Source organism: Heteronotia binoei, chromosome 3, assembly GCF_032191835.1.
Source record: "Heteronotia binoei isolate CCM8104 ecotype False Entrance Well chromosome 3, APGP_CSIRO_Hbin_v1, whole genome shotgun sequence".
NCBI classification, from domain to species: domain Eukaryota; kingdom Metazoa; phylum Chordata; class Lepidosauria; order Squamata; family Gekkonidae; genus Heteronotia; species Heteronotia binoei.
The window spans coordinates 188,370,654-188,391,018 of NC_083225.1; the positions used below are offsets into that span (position 1 = coordinate 188,370,654).

At 49.6% G+C, this 20,365-nt stretch overlaps 1 protein-coding gene across 1 annotated transcript in view; it reads left to right on the forward strand.

Annotated features, from left to right (window-relative positions):
- The first annotated feature begins 3,457 nt into the window (after positions 1–3,457).
- The window catches only part of INTS4 (integrator complex subunit 4), a 58,509-nt gene continuing 41,601 nt past the window's right edge, over positions 3,458–20,365 (forward strand). Inside the window, 7 exon segments of the mRNA XM_060235015.1 lie at positions 3,458–3,610; positions 5,889–6,086; positions 7,953–8,070; positions 11,954–12,060; positions 14,869–15,054; positions 15,736–15,786; positions 18,777–18,865. Coding sequence (XP_060090998.1) covers positions 3,554–3,610; positions 5,889–6,086; positions 7,953–8,070; positions 11,954–12,060; positions 14,869–15,054; positions 15,736–15,786; positions 18,777–18,865 — 806 coding nt within the window. The 5' untranslated portion in view covers positions 3,458–3,553.

Below are 20,365 nucleotides of genomic sequence, written 5' to 3' on the forward strand. Positions count from 1 at the left end.
ATTTCTTGATTGACAGTTACGTTGGATTCTAAAGGTAAACAAGGCCAGTGTCTGTTGTTCAGGGCTCCTTGCCAAGTCCAATACAAGAAATATCTGGGGACTTTGGGGGTGGAGCTAGGAGACTTTGGGTGCGGAGCCAGGAGCAAGGTTGTGACAAGCACAATTGAACTCCACAGGGAGTTCTGGCCATCACATTTAAAGGGACCGCACACCTTTTAAATGCCTTCCCTCCATTGGAAATAATAAAGGATAGAGGCACCTTCTTTGGGGGCTCACAGAATCGGACCGCCCTGGTCCAATTTTTTCAAAACTTGCGGGGGGGGGGGTATTTTGAGAGTCACCAGATGCTATGCTGAAAATTTGGTGCCTCTATCTCCAAAAACAGCCCCCTCACAGAGCCCCAGATATCCACGATCAATTCTTCATTATACTTTATGGGAATTGGTCTCCATGGGGAATAATGGAGTGCCCAGCAGACATTTCCCTCCCCCCACAATGACCCTACGGTGTGGGGGAGGGCCTCCAAACCGGGGGATTCCCTGCCCCCACCTGGGGATTGGCAGCCCTATGCCAAATTACCCCCATCATGGGTGATCTGGGGGGAAGCCAGAACATAGATTCCTAACGGATCTATCTAAAGGTTCACTTTGTTTTAATGGGTACCAGAGGGGTTTTTTCCCCCTGTCTAGAATCATTGAGTTGGAAGGGTCCTTCTGGGTCATCTAGTCCAACTCCCTGCACAATGGAGGAAACTCACAAACACCTTCTGCCCACTCACCCCCAGTGACCCTGCTCCAAAAACCCCTCCCGGATCCCTGAACAAACTGGCCTGGAGAAAACTGGCTGCGTGGCTTCAGCACAGCTCCTCACCTGAATCTAATGTTCTTTAGAGGTTTTAGTTTTTTAACAGCTGGTTTCAGTGGACCAAGCAACATTTTATTGTATTGATCACAGTTAGAATCATAGAGTTGGAAGGGACCTCCAGGGTCCTCTAGTCCAACCCCCTCCACAATAGAGGAAACTCAGAAACACCTCCCCCTAAATTCACAGGATCCTCATTGCTGTCAGATGGCCATCTAGCCTCTCTTGAAAAACCTCCAAGGAAGGAGAGCACACCACCTCCCTAGGAAGTCTATTCCACTGAGGAACTGCTCTAAACTCACAGATACCTCCCCCTAAATTCACAGGATCCACATTGCTGTCAGATGGCCATCTAGTCTGTTTAAAAACCTCCAAGGAATGAGAGCCCACCATTTCCCGAGGAAGCCTGTTCCACTGAGGAACGGTCAGGAAGTTCTTCCTAATTCTGAGCTGGAAACTCTTTTGATTTAATTTCAACCCATTGGTTCTGGTCCTACCTTCCGGAGTCACAGTTGTAGTAATAATATTAGCTGCTCTGAAGGGATTCCCCCAAGCTCTATGGATCCATCTCCCATATTGCCAGGCAATCCTACTTTGGGGTCCTGTTTTTCATTTTTTTACAGAAAGCTGTCAATTGTTTTATTGAACGTTGTTGGATATTAAATATATAGAATCCTAGAGTTGGAAAGGACCTAGGGTTGCCAACCCCAAGGTGGGTGGGGGCAGGGGATCCCCCGGTTTGGAGGCCCCCTCCCCTGCTCCAGGGTCGTCAGAAAGCGGGGGGAGGGGAGGGAAATGTCTGCATGGAACTCTGTTATTCCCTATGGAGATTTATTCCCACAGGAAATAATGGAGAATTGATCTGCGGGTATCTGGGGCTCTTGTAGGGTTGTTTTTTTAGGTAGAAGCACCACATTTTCGTTATAGCATCCAGTGCCTCTCCCCAAAATACCCCCCCGGTTTCAAGAAGATTGGACCATGGGGTCCAATTCTACGAGCTCCCAAAGAAGGTGCCCCTATCCTTCAATATTTCCTATGGAAGGAAGGCATTTAAAAAGGTGTGCTGTTCCTTTAAATGTAATGGCCACAACTTCCTTTAGAGTTCAATTATGCTTATCACACCCTTGTTCCTGGCTCCGCCCCCAAAGTCCCCAGATATTTCTTGAATTGGACTTGCAACCCTAAAAGGACCTCCAGGGTCATCTAGTCCAACCCCCTGCACAATGCAGGAAACTCACAAACACCTCACCCTAAATTCACAGGATCCCCATTGCTGCCAGATGGCCATCTAGCCTCTGTTTAAAAACCTCCAAGGAAGGAGATATATTAATTCGCATGTTTTGCTTAATTTACTTAATTGTTTACATTGGCGGCAGTTACTCAAGAACTTTTCTGGCTAGCTAGGGAGGCAAGAAAAATTTACTTAAATAAATGCGCCTTGACCCCACCGTATTGGTTGGAGTTAAGTTGCGGGGCGGGGCTAGGGTCCTCCAACAGAAGGCAGCTTTGCAGGGAAGTCTTCACCCCAGCCTTGTTGCTTTCTTGCATGACACCATAGAGAACACACGCGTGGTCCTCCACAACGGCTAGACGGGACTCAGGCCGACTGAAGGGCGGCTCTTTTTGTGCTGGCGTCACTAGAGAGAGCCTTAACCTGAAGAGATAAGCTCTGATAGTTTGACGGGAAAACTCCGGGCTCCCTATCGCAGTTGCTGGAGTGCAGTGGAAGAAAAGCGGAATGAACAGAACCAAGTTTGAGTCTAGTTTAAGGCCAGCATTTTTTTTATTCTTTCTGGGTATAAGCTTTCGTGTGCATGCACAGGAAACCTTATGTACAGACTAAAACTTGGATGGTCTGGATGGTGCCCTGCATTCAGACTTTGTTCTGCTGCTTCAACCCGGGGCAGGCAACACACAAATGCATGCGTATGAGCCAGGCAGTTGGTCAAGACTCCTTTTCCTTTGTAGTGCTTTCAAAGAAGCGATTCATCCAAAAACACTAGGCTTGCCAACCTCCAGGTGAGGTCTGGAGGTCTCCAGGAACTGCAGCTGATATCCATCCTGAGCAAAGACAAAAAATGTGTGAGCTAGAGGCTAAAAATCTTTGAGCCGCTCCACGCTAACTCAGCTTAGAGGGGACACTGCTGCCCACTTGGATCTTGGTGACGCTGGAAATTGTACAGGGATCTCCATTTATTATAAGAGCCCTGTGGCGCAGAGTGTTAAAGCTGCAGTACTGCAGTCCTAAGCTCTGCTCACGACCTGACGGAAGCTGGGCTTTCAGGTAGCCGGGTCGAGGTTGACTCAGCCTTCCGAGGTCGGTCAAATGAGTCCCCAGCTTGCTGGGGGGAAAGCGTAGATGACTGGGGAAGGCAATGGCAAACCACCCCATAAAAAGTCTGCCATGAAAATGTTGTGAAAGCAACGTCACCCCAGAGCCGGAAACGACTGGTGCTTGCACAGGGGACCATTCCTTTCCTTCCTCCATTTATTTCTTCTACTTTTGCCCCTCATGTGACGAAAGGCAATCGGGAACCGGAAGTGAGTGCGCTTGCGTACAGGACGCCTTAGAAGAAAACAACGACCTCTGTTTCTTGGTGCACCTTCAGAGAGGAGCAGCCGTCTACGGTGGCCGCGAGGGCTCAGAGGCGATTGCAAAACGGACCCCAGAGAGTTTTCGGGGCCGCCGGGCATGGCGGCGCACCTGAAGAAGAGAGTCTATGAAGAGTTCTCCAAAGTGGTGGTCCAGGTGAGCCGGGGAGGAGGGAGGCGGGGCGTGGAGAGGCTGGAGGCCTGCAGTTCAGTGCTGGGCTGGGGGAGGGAGATGAGCCGCGATTGCATTTGAGGCTGCAGAAGCCAGCAGGCAGGTGAGCCTTGCAAATCCCAGGATTGCTGCTTTCCTTGCTGCCAAGCAACGGGGAGACCCTGATGGCTTGATGGATGTGCTTGCCAATTTTAAGCTATCTGGGTTGCTGAACAAAAACCTAAGGGAGCTAGCTAGCAACCACTTATGTTAGGGATGTCAAACATGTGGCCCAGGGACCAAATCAGGCCCTCAAAGGGCTCCTATCAGGCCCCTCCAAGCAACTGGCTGTCATCTGCTTCCTTCTCCCTCTCTCTTGCTTCCTTCTGCATCACAGCTTGCTTTGCCAGGCTTGATCAATTGCACAGGAGCTACAGAGCAAAACCTCTATTTTCTCCATTGGTTGAGGCTCCTCCCTTGAGGAGGAAGCGGGGGGGGGCAGAGCTTGCTTTGCCAGGCTCTCTCCCTCACACAGCAGAGCTACTGAGCCAGGCCTGTCTTCCTTCTATTGGCTGAGGCTCTTCCCCCTCCTGGTCCCCTGGGGAAGGAAGGAAACAGAGTTTTCTTTGTTCAGTTCTCTTGATCTCATGGAAGGAATACAAAGCATCTTTAAGACTAAGTGCTAATGTCTTAAGCATGTTTTATTTTAAGTTTTTTTAAAAAAAATCTTTGTGTTTGTCTATGTCATTTATAAAATTTATATTTCTGCTACCTAATCTTAAATAGGCACACACGTGGCCCAGCCTGACATGGCCCAACAAGGTCTCATTTATATCAGATCCATCCCTCATAACAAATGAGTTTGACACCCCAGCTCTAAGCTACAGAGTCTTGTGAACAAAAACTCTACTTTGTGAGCTTCTGGCATTAAAGTTGTGAGCTGCTGCATAAATTAGTGTGCTCTGGGGTCATCCTTCCTGAGCTAAGACAAAAATGTGTGAGCTAGCTCACGCTAACTCAGCTCAGTGGTCCCCAATCTTTTTGGCACCAGGAATCAGTTTTGTGGAAGACAGTTTTTCCATGGACCGTGTGTGTGTGTGTGGAGTGATGGTTTTGGGATGATGCAATTGTGTACTTTATTTCTGTCAGTTTGGTGTGGTGCTTAACTGTGTGGACTCTTACCTGGGAGAACCGGGTTTGATTCTCCACTCCTCCACTTGCAGCTGCTGGAATGGCCTGGGGTCAGCCAGAGCTCTCACAGAGTTATCCTTGAACAGGCAGCTGCTATGAGAGCTCCCTCAGCCCCACCTGCCTCACAGGGTGTCTGGTGTGGGGAGGAAGGTAAAGGAGATTGTGAGCAGTTTTGAGACTCTGAGATTCAGAGTATAGGGTGGGATATAAATCCAATGTCGTCTTCTACTTTTTATTATTATTACTACATTGTAATATATAATGAAAGAGCCCAGTGGTGGAGAGTGGTAAAGCTGGTTCAGGTAGCCGGCTCCAGGTTGACTCAGCCTTCCATCCTTCCGAGGTCGGTCAAATGAGTCCCCAGCTTGCTGGGGGCTAAGCATAGATGACTGGGGAAGGCAAGGGCAAACCACCTCGTAAAAAGTCTGCTGTGAAAATGTTGTGAAAGCAACGTCACCCCAGAGTCGAAAACGACTGGTGCTCGCACAGGGGACTACCTTTGCTTTAGTGGGTCCCGTGGTGCAAAGTGTTAAAGCTGCAGTACTGCAGTCCTAAGCTCTGCTCACGACCTGAATTCGATCCTGGCGGAAGTCGGTTCAGGTAGCCGGCTCGAGGTTGACTCAGCCTTCCATCCTTTGGAGGTCGGTCAAAATGAGGACCCAGCTTGCTGGGGGGAAAGTATAGATGACTGAAGAAGGCAATGGCAATCTTGGCAGAAGCTGGGTTCAGGTCGCCAGCTCCAGGTCGACTCAGCCTTCCGTCCTTCCGAGGTCGGTCAAAGGAGTCCCCAGCCTTTTGGGGGGAAAGCGCAGAGGACCGGGGAAGGCAATGGCAAACCACCCCGTTAAAAGTCTGCTGTGAAAACGTGAAAGCAACGTCACCCCAGAGTCGGAAACGACTGGTGCTTGCACAGGGGACTACCTTGACCTCTTTAATATATAATGAAATGATTATACAACACACGGCCCGGTTGCTAACAGGCCACGGATCGGTACCGGTCCATGGCCCAGGGGTTGGGGACCTCTGGTTTAGAGGGAACTGCTCGCCTTACTTCCGTCTGAACTGAGCCTGACGCTTGTGCTGGCCTTTTCAGCAACAGCAGCATGAGGAACTCACGGCGAAGAAACTCCGGCTGACCAAGCCCAGCAAGTCTGCGGCCCTCCATGTGGACCTCTGCAAAGCCACTTTGCCCGCCGATGCGCTACAGTACCTGCTGCAGTTCGCCAGGAAGCCGGTCGAGGCGGAAAGCGTGGAAGGCGTCGTCCGGGTCTTGCTGGAGCATTTTTATAAGGTATGGAAAGTGCTTCAGATGTGCTAGAGTCCTGCAATGCTTGGGGAAGGGGGGCTGTGGCTCAGTGGTAGAGCCTCGGCTTGGTAAGCGGAAGGTCCCAGGTTCAATCCCCGGCATCTCCAGTTAAAAGGACTGGGCAGTAGGCGATGGGAAAGACCTCAGCCTGAGACCCTGGAGAGACATACAGTGGGGCTGTAGCTCAGTGGCAGAGCATCTGCTTGGGAAGCAGAAGGTCCCAGGTTCAATCCCCGGCATCTCCAGTTAAAAGGACCGGGCAGTAGGCGATGGGAAAGACCTCAGCCTGAGACCCTGGAGAGGCATACAGTGGGGCTGTAGCTCAGTGGTAGAGCGTCTGCTTGGCATTCAGAAGGTCCCAGGTTCAATCCCCAGCATCTCCAGTTAAAAGGACCAGGCTGTAGGTGATGGGAAAGACCTCAGCCTGAGACCCTGGAGAGACATATAGTGGTGCTGTAGCTCAGTGGCAGAGCATCTGCTTGGTAAGCAGAAGGTCCCAGGTTCAGTCCCCGGCATCTCCAGTTAAAAGGACCGGGCAGTAGGCGATGGGAAAGACCTCAGCCTGAGACCCTGGAGAGACATACAGTGGGGCTGTAGCTCAGTGGTGTATGTGTGTATATATATATGTGTGTGTGTGTGTGTGTGTATACATACACACACACATATATTGACCACTGTGTGACACAGAGTGTTGGACTGGATGGGCCATTGGCCTGATCCTACATGGCTGTTCTTATGCTTGGTAAGCAGAAAGTCCCAGGTTCAATCCCCACCATCTCCAGTTAAAAGCATGAGGTAGACTAAGGGTCCAACTCAGGAAAAGGAGTGTTCGTTTATGTCGGCTGCCCCAGCTCAGTGATAGAGCATCTGTTTAGCATGCAGAAGGTCCTGGGTTCAGTTCCTGTTGAAAAGGCTGGGTTCAGTTCCTGTTGAAAAGGTGTCTGAACTTGCTTAACTTGAGGCTGCTTCAGAGGGGAGGACGGGATATAAATCAAATCAATCAATCATTAATTAATTAATTAATTAATGGAAGAGCCACATAGAATAAACATCAGATGTTTTCACCTGCTGGCAAAAGAAACCACTAGAGGGATACAGACTCATCTCCCTGGGGAGGGAAGTTCTACACCAGGAGTGGCCAAACTTGCTTAACATAAGAGCCACATAGAATAAATGTCAGATGTGTGAGAACCAACAGACACAAACGTCAGATGTCTGGGAGCAGGCAGGCAGGAAGGAAAATAGATGGTGGGAGGGAGCACGGAGGGAGAGATGGAAAGAAAGCAACTTGAACTTTAAAGGCATTCTCCAAGCCACTGACTGGCTTGCCTTGAAGAAGTGGTTTAAAGAGACAAATACCTTCTCTGGTGGGGGCTTCAAGAGCCACACAATGTGTGTGAAAGAGCCACATCGGCTCCCCAGCCACAGTTTGGACACCTACAGTTTTACAGTTCTACAGTTTTGGTACCATGACCGAGAAGGCCCTTTCTCGGGTTGCCACCTCTCAGCCTTCAGATGTGGGGCTGTCAGAAGCTAAGCCTCTAAAGATGACTGGAGTATATGGGTAGGTCCATATGGGAAGAAGTGGCCCTTAAGGTATGTTGGTCCCAGGCCAGCGTTGGGAGGAACTGTGGAGGAAGGCATCGGAGACTTCCGGCTAGCCAGATAAGACTTCCAAGCTGGGCATGCTTGAAAAAGGGGACTTTGGCCCACATGTCATGCAGACTTCTGCTTTTAAGGAAATATGTTGGAAATGCCGAGTGAATAATCTACCCCAAACTCCCAGGCAGGATAAAGTGGAGGGAGATGTGAGGATGGTGGCGTTATCTGTGTCCCCTTGTGTCACCCTAGGAGAGCGACTCCTCCGTCAGGCTGAAGATAGCCTCCTTGCTGGGTTTGCTTTCCAAGGCCTCCGGGTTTTCTCCCGACTGCGTTCTGGACGACGCCGTTAACACCCTTCAGAACGAGAGTACGTGATGGGTTTTTTTTCCCTTTGTGACAAATCTGGTGCAAGATTTGAATTCTCCCAGCACTTCATAGAATCATAGGAAGATATTGGATTTATATCCCGCCCTCCACTCCAAAGAGTCTCAGAGTGGCTCACAATCTCCTTTCCCTCCCTCCCCCACAACAGACACCCTGTGAGGTAGATGAAGACATTGGATTTATACCCCGCTCTCCACTCCGAAGAGTCTCAGAGCGGCTCACAATCTCCTTTCCCTTCCTCCCCCACAACAGACACCCTGTGAGGTAGATGAAGATATTGGATTTATATCCCGCCCTCCACTCCAAAGAGTCTCAGAGTGGCTCACAATCTCCTTTCCCTCCCTCCCCCACAACAGACACCCTGTGAGGTAGATGAAGACATTGGATTTATATCCCGCCCTCCACTCCGAAGAGTCTCAGAGCAGCTCACAATCTCCTTTCCCTTCCTCCCCCACAACGGGCACCCTGTGAGGTAGATGAAGATATTGGATTTATATCCTGCCCTCCACTCCGAAGAGTCTCAGAGTGGCTCACAATCTCCTTTACCTCCCTCCCCCACAACAGACACCCTGTGAGGTAGATGAAGACATTGGATTTATATCCCGCTCTCCACTCCGAAGAGTCTCAGAGCGGCTCACAATCTCCTTTCCCTTCCTCCCCCACAACAGACACCCTGTGAGGTAGATGAAGATATTGGATTTATATCCCGCCCTCCACTCCAAAGAGTCTCAGAGTGGCTCACAATCTCCTTTCCCTCCCTCCCCCACAACAGACACCCTGTGAGGTAGATGAAGACATTGGATTTATATCCCGCCCTCCACTCCGAAGAGTCTCAGAGCGGCTCACAATCTCCTTTCCCTTCCTCCCCCACAACAGACACCCTGTGAGGTAGATGAAGATATTGGATTTATATCCTGCCCTCCACTCCAAAGAGTCCCAGAGTGGCTCACAATCTCCTTTACCTTCCTCCCCCACAACAGACACCCTGTGAGGTAGATGAAGATATTGGATTTATATTCTGCCCTCCACTCCGAAGAGTCTCAGAGCGGCTCACAATCTCCTTTACCTTCCTCCCCCACAACAGACACCCTGTGAGGTGGGTGGGGCTGGAGAGGGCTCTCACAGCAGCTGCCCTTTCAAGGACAACCTCTGCCAGGGCTATGGCTGACCCAAGGCCATGCTAGCAGCTGCAAGTGGAGGAGCGGGGAATCAAACCCGGTTCACCCAGATAAGAGTCTGCACACTTAACCACTACACCAAACTGGCTCTCCTAGGAGTTCCTGCTACAAAAAATCCTTGTTAGGCCATACCCCACTGATGTAGCCAACCCTCCTGGAGGTTACCGTAGGCCCTGTACTAAGAGCCCCGTGGCGCAGAGTGGTAAAGCTGCAATCCTGCGGTCCTGAGCTCTATTCACGACCTGAGTTCGATCCTGGCGGAAGCTGGGGTCAGGCAGCCGGCCCAAGGTTGACTCAGCCTTCCATCCTTCTGAAGTCGGTCAAATGAGTCCCCAGCTTGCTGGGGGGAAGCGTAGAAGACCGGGGAAGGCAATGGCAAACCACCCCGTAAAAAGTCTGCCGTGAAAATGTCGTGATGCGATGTCACCCCATGAGTCGAAAACGACTGGTGCTTGCACAGGGGGATTGCCTTGACCTTTAAGCTCTTGGAGGATTGGTTACATCAGGGTGGATGTGGCCTAATATGCAAAATAGTTCCTGCTACAAAAAAGCCCCGATAGTAGGCATGTTTGGATCAGGTGTGATATTCAGAGGGGGGGGGGAGTTGAAATCAGCATCAGTAATGAGACAGGAAACCTAATCAGAAGTGACCTCTCTTCTGGGCTTCTATTCTGAGCCCTCCCCTTCCCCTCCTGGCTTTCTTTCTTCCTGGCAACTAGAATGATGCAAGGGTTGGAGCACTTTCCCTATGAAGAAAGGTTAAAATGCTTGGGGCTCTTTTTGAAAGGTGACATGAGAGAGGTTTAACAAGATTCATTAGGGTTTGTAGAATCTTTCAGGCTCAAGTGCCGTGTTCTACTGGAGAAAGTTTTTCTTCCAGACGTTTCGTTCTCAGCTGCGGAGAACTTCCTCAGTGGCGTTGCAGCCGGAGCAGGCGTTCTGACCTTCTTGGCTGCTGTGCACAATGCAACGCCACTGAGGATGTTCTCCGCAGCTGAGAACGAAACGTCTGGAAGAAAATCTTTCTCCAGTAGAACACGGCACTTGAGCCTGAAAGATTCTACAAACCCTAATGATGATGCCAGCCGTGAAAACCTGAAATCTTTAACAAGATTATGCATGGGATAGAGCAAGGGTGGCCAAGATGTTTTTTGCCTAAAAACTCCCATCAGCCCCAGCCATCAGCCATGCTGGCTGGGGCTGATGGGAGTTGTAGGCAAAAAGCATCTGGAGAGCTACTGTTTGGCCACCCCTGGGATAGAGAAAGAAGTCCTTTTCTCCCTTTCTCACAATACAAGAACTCGTGGACACTCAATGAAATTGCTGAACAGTCGGGTTAGAATGGATAAAAGGAAGTCCCGAAGGGTGATTAACACATGGAATTCACTGCCGCAAGAGGTGGTGGCGGCTGCAAGCACAGACAGCTTCAAGAGGGGATTGGATAAACATCTGGAGCAGAGGTCCATCAGTGGCTATTAGTCCCAGGGTATTGTTGGAACTCTCTGTCTGGGTGTCAGGCGATGGAGACTCAAGGCCATGTTCATTGATAAAAATGGACACTTTATTGGAAACTCATTGCAAGATACAGAAGTTGAGACTAATGCCAGAGACTAGGGGTCCCTGGGTCTTATGGAATTCTACATCAAAGTATTATCTAAACAAAGTGATTCTCATAACAAAGAAACTGAAGGTGCAAACTTTCACATGAGAGCTCCCCCTTATCTCTTTGCCTAAGGGAGGATGCTGGCCGGACATGGTATCTATTAACGGCCAAATTCTTTTACTCCTTTCACACACTGCACAAGGTTAACACTTCAAACAGTCTTTCTTTGATATGCATACTAGCTACAACTCAACAAAGGCTTTTGGGGTTAGTATGAAGAGTCCATTTGGTTAGTATTATATGGCTTTTATTATAGGAAAGTTACAGAGCCTGACACTGGGGCAGTGATCCTCTGTATTCTTGGACCTCCTGATGGCACCTGTTTTTTTTTGCCACTGTGTGACACAGAGTGTTGTGCTGGATGGGCCACTGTCCTGATCCAACATGGCTTCTCTTACGTTCTTATGCCTGGGGGAGTGATGCTCTGTCTTCTTGGAACTTGGGGTGGGGGGGCAAGAGTGGGAGGGCTTCTGGAGTTTTAGTCCTGCTGGTGGACCTCCTGAGGGCACCTGGGTTTTGGCCCCTGTGTGACATAGAGTGCTGGACTGGATAGGCCATTGGCCTGATCCAACATGGCTTCTCCTATGTTCTTATGTGACACAGAGTGTTGGACTGGATGGGCCACTGGCCTGATCCAACATGGCTTCTCTGATGTTCTTATGTGACACAGAGTGTTGGACTGGATGGGCCGTTGGCCTGATCCAACAGGGCTTCTCTTATGTTCTTATGTGACACAGAGTGCTGGACTGGATAGGCCATTGGTCTGATCCAACATGGCTTCTCTGATGTTCTTATGCCTGGGGCAGTGCTGCTCTGTATTCTTGGAACTTGGGGGTGAGAGGCAAGAATGGGAGGGCTTCTGGAGTTCTGGCCTGCTAGTGGACCTCGTGATAGTTCCTGGGTTTGGGCCTCTGTGCGACACAGAGTGTTGGACTGAATGGGCCCCTGGCCTGATCCAACATGGCTTCTCTTGTGTTCTTATGGCCTTCTGTGTCTGTTGGTGGTGACCGTGTGTTGCCCTTCAGAATCCCACCAGGTCCTGGCTCAGCTGCTGGACAGCCTGCTGGCGATCGGGATGAAGCTGCAGGAGAACCCGGCAGTGCGGTCGCGCCTGGTGGACGTCGCCTGCAAGGTAAGCGAGGCTGCCAGCCAACTTAAAGCTATTTTATTTCAATTGTAAAGAAATATTGCTGTTTTCTTTTAAGGAAGTTTTGATTTAGTTAAAAGCCAAGCTCGCACTTTGAAGTAACCCAGGATTTCTACCCGTGTTGCTCCGGTTGGGGAGTTAATTCCCCCGAAGTTTTCTGATTGATCTGATTCTATGTCCTCTTTGATGTACAATGCGGCACCACCACCAACCTGTCCCTGCCTGTAGAACTTATACCGGGGTGGCCAAACTAGCTTAATGTAAAAGCCACATAGAATAAATGTCAAATGTTGGAGAGCTGCCAGACATGAACGACAGATGCCTGAGAGCTGCAAGGAAGGAAAGCAAACAGATGGAGGAGAGGTGGAAAGAAAGCAACTTTAACTTGAAATGCATTCTCCGAGCTGCCAGCTGGCTTGGCTTGGAGAAGTGATTTAAGGAGACAGATGCCTTCTCCGAGCTTGCCGTTGGGGTAGTGGGGTCTTTGAGAACCACACAGTGTGTGTGAAAGAGCCACATGTGACTCTCGAGCTACAGTTTGGCCTGTCAGTATTGGAATCTACCTTTACACAGTTTGACAGCTCTATTGTGACAGCAGGTGATCTAGCTGGCAAGCTAGGTCACAGTGACCTTATCTACAGGCCGGTTCTAGCCGGCAGAGGACAGGTGGAAAGGACCTGCTGAGTCAGCATGACTGTGGACTGCCAGGATTGGCTGAAGGAACTATATATGGACTGTGCTGGCAATGCACAGGTCTCTCTTCGAGGAGACACATGCTGGCGGAGCACTTTGGTCCTGTATTTAATGTATATCTCTGCACTAGTGAGCACACTGTATATAATTTGTAAATACACCGTTTTAGCACTAGCTGCAGGTGTCTGGCTCACTTCTTTCCTGGGGCTCACCGTTGAGCACATCACACCGCTCTCTCTGCAAACACCCGCACCGACATGGCCGCCCTTGGCCACCAAGGAATGACGATATCTCATAGATTTTTTTTCCCATTCCACCGTGTTTCTGAGATACCTACTATATCTAAATTGTCATTGAACACCAAGCGCTCTAGTTCCCTCAGCTTAGCTTGGGTACTTCTAGCATTGGCATAGAGACACCTGTAGTACATTTCCCTGCCGAGTAACTCTCACCTCCCTCAGCCCCTTAGTTGCCACACATGGCCCTCATTCTCCATCTTGCTCTCACTCTAGAGTTGCCAATTCCCGGTTGGGGGTGGGGGAATCTCCCAGGTTGGAGCCCCTCCCCCTGCTTCAGTGCTCTCAGAAAGGGGGGGGAACAGCCACTGGGCACTCCATTATACCCTGTGGAGACAGAAGAAGAAGAGAAGAGATTGAATTTATACTCCACCCTTCACTTGGAGACTCAGAGTGGCTTACCAATCTCCTTTCCCTGCCCCTCCCGACAACAGACACCCTGTGAGGGAGGTGGGGCTGAGAGAGCTCTGACAAACTGCTCTTGAGAGGAACAGCTATGAGAGAACTTGTGACTGACCCAAGGTCACATCAGCAGGTGCATGTGGAGGAGTGGGGAATCAAACCTGGTTCTCCCAGATAAGAGTTTGCACACTTAACTACTACGTCAAACTGGGGGACTGGTCCCCCTAGAGTATAATGGAGAATCAATCCATAGGTATCTGGGGCTCTGGGGTCCCCTGCTTTTTGAGGTAAAGGCACCAGATTTTCAGCATAGCTTCTGGTGCCTCTCCTCAAACCTCCCCCAAGTTTCAAAAAGATTTTACCCTCTGGTCCTGTGAACCCCAGAAGAAGGTGCCTGCCTCCGCTGTTATTTCCAATGAAGGGAAGGCATTTAAAAGGAATGCGGTCCCTTTAAATGCATTAGGGAGGGACAGTGGCTCAGTGGTAGAGCATCTTCTTGGTAAGCAGAAGGTCTCAGGTTCAATCCCCGGCATCTCCAGCTAAAAAGGGTCCAGGCAAGTAGGCGTGAATAACCTCAGCTGGAGACCTTGGAGAGCCATGAACGGGGCTGTGGCTCAGTGGTAGAGCATTTGCTTGGTAAGCAGAAGGTCCCAGGTTCAATCCTGGCATCTCCAATGAAAAGGGTCCAGGGAAATAGGTGTGAAAAACCTCAGCTTGAGACCCTGGAGAGCCGCTGCCAGTTTGAGAAGACAATACTGACTTTGATGGACCGAGGGTCTGATTCAGTAGAAGGCAGCTTCACATGTTCAAATGACAGCCAGCTGACTACGTACTTGCGTCGGAGTTCAAGCAAAATTCTTCCCTCCCCTCTCCTGGAGCTTCAAGTCCCCCACTGGCTTTTCGCTCTCACTTGACAATCCCGTCTCACTCCCAAGTTCCGTTACGTCCTGATTAGTATTTCCCTGAGCGTTCGGGCCATCCTCCCTTTGGTTCTTCTACAGGGCTTTTTTTTGGCAGCAGGAACTCCTTTGCATATTAGGCCGCTCCCCTTGATGTAGCCAATCCTCCTGGAGCTTTCAGTAGGCCCCGTACTAAGAGCCTTGTAAGCTCTCGGAGGATTGGTTACATCGGGAGTGACATGGCCTAATATGAAAAGGAGTTCTTGTTACAAAAAAAAGCCCTCAGCGTCTGACCGATTCCTCCCTGCCTGTGCTTGGCCCTTTTCAGCTTTCCTCCCAGGTCTCGCCACTCACTGGGCCAGCTTTCCCTCCAAAACCTTGCAGAGGGACAGAGGGGATCCTGGGAAAGGTAGACTTTCTGTAATAACTCCTAGGCAGGCTTCTCTGAGGCCTGTAGGCCTCACTGTAGGCCCAGGATCATGACAGCCCCTTTGGTTTTTCAGCATCTGACCGATTCCTCCCACGGAGTCCGGAACAAGTGCCTGCTATTGTTGGGCTTCCTTGGGAGTGTGGAGAAAGGACCTTCGAAGGAATTGGAAGGCCAGCCAGCCAAAGACGTCCAGAAGATCATCGGGGACCACTTCAACGACCAGGACCCTCGAGTGAGGACGGCAGCCATTAAAGCAATGGTAGGCACGGCTGGTGGAGGGGGCAGCTGACGATCTGCTTTGAAGCAGTTTCGTTTTTGAAAAAGGGTTCTGACTTTTCGAGCAAATGACTCGCTCGGGCTGCATTGCTTGGCGGTTTCCGGGACAGAGTTTACACAGCGGAGGGGTCCCCGTCCTTTGTTGAGCCCGTGGGCACCTTTGAAATCCCGGTCCAGTGTGGTGGGTGAGGCCACAAAATGGCTGCCACAAAAACAGCCACCTTGAGAGGTGGAAACGGCCACAAAATGGCTGCCAGAGGGAGGCTCTTGGGGCTGCGGGGGCAGCTGCTAACCAACCACCTAAAATCTACACAGCCAATAAGCACTCTTGCTGGACAAAAGGCCCACCTGGCCCGGCTTCCTTTCTAAAAAATACTTGGCCAGAGCCAAGGTGAGGTGTCGGTGGGTTCCACAGCACCCATGGGCACCACTCTGGGAACCGTGGCATAGTTTTCCCAGGGGATAAGAACTGCTACTTTATCATCTTGTAAAATTATCTTTGCATCTTGCTGGCTGTGATTTATCGTCTAATTTTGTTTGCCAAATTTGCTGCTGAAATATTTTAGAGAGAGAGGGAGGAGAAAAGCCGAAGCGCTGAAATAACAGTTTGTGAGGGGATGGAAGAAACAATTCCTTTTGGTATTTTTCCTGTATTTATTTGTAGCTCCAGCTACACGAAAGGGGACTGAAGCTGCAACAGGCAATTTACGGCCAGGTAAGTACGTGACTATAAATCCAACAAGGGCCCTTGCATTGTGTGGGTTTTTGGGAGAAAACCTGGCAGTTGTGAAGACCTGGTACCCTTCACTCAACCCCCACGACGTTCGGGTGTTCAAATTCCTCCAGGCTGGGGTTGCCAACCTCTAAGTGGGAACTGGAGATCTCCTGCTATTACATCTGATCAGACCTGGAGATTTCCTGCTATTGCGGCTCATTTCCAGGCAACGGAGATCAGTTTCCTCTGAAGGAAATGGCTGCTTTGGAAGGTGGATTCTGTGGGATTCCTTCCCCTCCCCAAATTCCAGCCTCCTTGAGTGCCACTCCCCAAATCTAAAAGTATTTCCCAAACAAGAGCTAACAGCTTTATTCCATACTCCCTTTTGCATCCGATCAGCCCAGAAAGAGAAAGGAAAAGATAATTTAAAAAAAAATTGTGATGTGTACATGTGCGCTCACGTACATGTGTGTCTGCGTGTGCGCACGCACCTGGAAGTCGTAGCGACCACTGCTAACTGACTCTCACTGAAGGAATGGAGGTCTTTCAGAAGTACCTTTTAACAATCCTTTTAGCAATTGCAAGAACTCTTTTACCGTACAACTGGAATTCCCACAATATTCCGACTGTAAACGTATGGAGAAAGAGGATTTGGGACTATTTTATTCTCAGCAAGCTGGCTTACCTGAACAAAGACAAGCCCCCAACGTTATATGGAACGGAGATTATAGACTTATAGTACCCGGTGGTGACATATCTAACTGAACAAGATGTTTTACCAAAAAATGTACTGTAGCATAACCTGATCTGCTTCTAGACGATTTTGTAAACAGTTATTTGAGTTAGTTTGAATGTTGTTACAGGAACCATTTATGCATGCTGTTTTTGAAATTAAAAAAAAAAGAGGTACCTGAATAAAGCCTGCCCCTGTTTCCGGCTCTGGTATTCCTAGGAAGTCTCCCATAGCCAGGGCTGACCCTGCTTAACCTCCAGAATCTTGACGAGATTGGGCTTGCCTGACCCATTCAGGTCAAGGAGGAAAATATCATTTCGTCTCACAGCAAATTAAAGGCCAACCTTATGCTTCTCGTTGGGTCTTGAACCTGAGAATCTGGCCTAGCTCATTGCACGCAACTCAGTCTGGACCCAAGGAGGTCCAGATGGCTCCCACTGTCCCGGCCTTCCACTAACTGTGCACAGTAGAACTATTCAAGAGGGCGTTTCTGCCCGGGTAATACGGTTGCCCTGTGCAAAATGCTTTTACAAACTTGGTTGCATGAATGATCAGGAAGTGTGGCTTGTACTGCTGCCCAGAGTTTATTGTAAGCAGGTTCCTTTTCTGTCTCATGTTCACTCCGATGCTCTGCTTCAGCTCTTTCTGGTGGTTCCAAACTTCTAAAATCCTAATCCGTTGGCTAATGAAGGTCCCATTTCTTTCGATTGTACTAGCTCCCTATGTGTAATCCGCCTTGAGTCCTTGTGAGAAAGGCAGACTACAAATGATGTAAATGAATAAGTAAAAACTGTAACTAAATTGCAAGAGTTGAATGGTAATTGGAAACATATGGCAGTTTCAGGGGATAACAAGTGTCAGAACATAAAGAGAAGCCACATTGGATCTGGCCAGCCCAACACTCCGCAGCATACAGTGGCCAAGACCCAGGTGCCATCTGGAGGGCCACTATCAGGGCCAGAACTCTAGAGACAGGAGGCTGCTGCCCCTGAAGTACCAGGAATACAGTGCACTGCTGCCCCAGACATAAGAACATAAGAGAAGCCATGTTGGATCAAGCCAATGGCCCATCCAGTCCAACACTCTGTGTCACATAAGAACATAAGAGAAGCCATGTTGGATCAGGCCAGTGGCCCATCCAGTCCAACACTCTGTGTCACATAAGAACATAAGAGAAGCCCTGTTGGATCAGGCCAGTGGCCCATCCAGTCCAACACTCTCTGTCATGTAAGAACATAAGAGAAGCCATGTTGGATCAGGCCAATGGCCCATCCAGTCCAACACTCTGTGTCACGTAAGAACATAAGAGAAGCCATGTTGGATCTGGCCAGTGGCCCATCCAGTCCAACCCTCTGTGTCACGTAAGAACATAAGAGAAGCCATGTTGGATCAGGCCAGTGGCCCATCCAGTCCAACCCTCTGTGTCACGTAAGAACATAAGAGAAGCCATGTTGGATCAGGCCAGTGGCCCATCCAGTCCAACCCTCTGTGTCACGTAAGAACATAACAGAAGCCATGTTGGATCAGGCCAGTGGCCCATCCAGTCCAACACTCTGTGTCACATAAGAACATAAGAGAAGCCATGTTGGATCAGGCCAATGGCCCATCCAGTCCAACACTCTGTGTCACGTAAGAACAGAAGAGAAGCCATGTTGGATCAGGCCAATGGCCCATCCAATCCAATACTCTGTGTCACGTAAGAACATAAGAGAAGCCATGTTGGATCAGGCCAATGGCCCATCCAGTCCAACATTCTGTGTCACACAATGGCAAAAAACCCCAGGTGCCATCAGGAGGTCCACCAGTGGGGGCAGAACTCCAGAATCCCTCCCACAGATTCCCCCCAAGCCCCAAGAATACAAAGCATCATTGCCCCAGACAGAGAGTTCCATCAGTACCCTGTGACTAATGGTCACTGATGAACCTCTGCTCCAGATGCTTATCCAATCCCCTCTTGAAGCTGTCTATGCTTGTAGCCGCCACCACCTCCTATGGCGGAGAATTCCCTATATTAATGACCCTTTGTGTTGGTCTGTAGTAAAAGAACTGGATTCGAGTCCAGCACCGCCTCAGAGACCGACAAGATTTTCAGGTTTTGAGTTTGAGAGATAAAGGTGCCTTGGATATCTGATGAAGGGAGCTTTGACTTTTGGAAACTCATGCTCTGAAAACCTGGCTGCTGCTGGATTCTAATCTGGCTGAAGATGCACTGTTTAAGAGGCAGAGCATTAATATCTAACTGGAAACTTCATTTCAGGCCTGCAAACTCTTAACAGACGACTATGAACAGGTCCGGAGTGCCGCAGTTCAGCTTACTTGGGTTCTCAGCCAGCTTTATCCGGAAAGGTAGGTATGGAATATAAGGTAGACCCAAAGTCAGGTGTGGGGATGAAGGATGAGCATCATGTTAAGAACATAAGAGAAGCCCTGTTGGATCAGGCCAGTGGCCCATCCAGTCCAACACTCTGTGTCACATAGGAACATAAGAGAAGCCATGTTGGATCAGGCCAGTGGCCCATCCAGTCCAACATTCTGTGTCACATAAGAACATAAGAGAAGCCCTGTTGGATCAGGCCAGTGGCCCATGCAGTCCAACACTCTGTGTCACATAGGAACATAAGAGAAGTCCTGTTGGATCAGGCCAGTGGCCCATCCAGTCCAACACTCTGTGTCACATAAGAACATAAGAGAAGCCATGTTGGATCAGGCCAGTGGCCCATGCAGTCCAACATTCTGTGTCACATAAGAACATAAGAGAAGCCCTGTTGGATCAGGCCAGTGGCCCATCCAGTCCAACACTCTGTGTCACATAAGAACATAAGAGAAGCCATGTTGGATCAGGCCAAAGGCCCATCCAGTCCAACACTCTGGGTCACATAAGAACATAAGAGAAGTCATGTTGGATCAGGCCAATGGCCCATCCAGTCCAACACTCTGTGTCACATAAGAACATAAGAGAAGCCCTGTTAGATTAGGCCAATGGCCCATACAGTCCAATACTCTGTGTCACATAAGAACATAAGAGAAGCCCTGTTGGATCAGGCCAATCACCCATCCAGTCCAGCACTCTGTGTCACATAAGAACATAAGAGAAGCCATGTTGGATCAGGCCAGTGGCCCATCCAGTCCAATACTCTGTGTCACATAAGAACATAAGTGAAGCCCTGTTGGATCAGGCCAATGGCCCATCCAGTCCAACACTCTGTGTCACATAAGAACATAAGAGAAGCCATGTTGGATCAGGCCAGTGGCCCCTCCAGTCCAACACTCTGGGTCACATAAGAACATAAGAGAAGTCATGTTGGATCAGGCCAATGGCCCATCCAGTCCAACACTCTGTGTCACATAAGAACATAAGAGAAGCCATGTTGGATCAGGCCAATGGCCCATCCAGTCCAACACTCTGTCACATAAGAACATAAGAGAAGCCCTGTTAGATTAGGCCAATGGCCCATCCAGTCCAATACTCTGTGTCACATAAGAACATAAGAGAAGCCATGTTGGATCAGGCCAATGGCCCATCCAGTCCAACACTCTGTCACATAAGAACATAAGAGAAGCCATGTTGGATCAGGCCAATGGCCCATCCAGTCCAACACTCTGTCACATAAGAACATAAGAGAAGCCCTGTTAGATCAGGCCAATGGCCCATCCAGTCCAACACTCTGTGTCACATTAGCCGCCCTGAGCCTGCTTCAGCGGGGGAGGGCGGGATACAAATAAAATTTTACTTACTTACTTACATAAGAACATAAGAGAAGCCATGTTGGATCAGGCCAGTGGCCCCTCCAGTCCAACACTCTGTGTCACATAAGAACATAAGAGAAGCCATGTTGGATCAGGCCA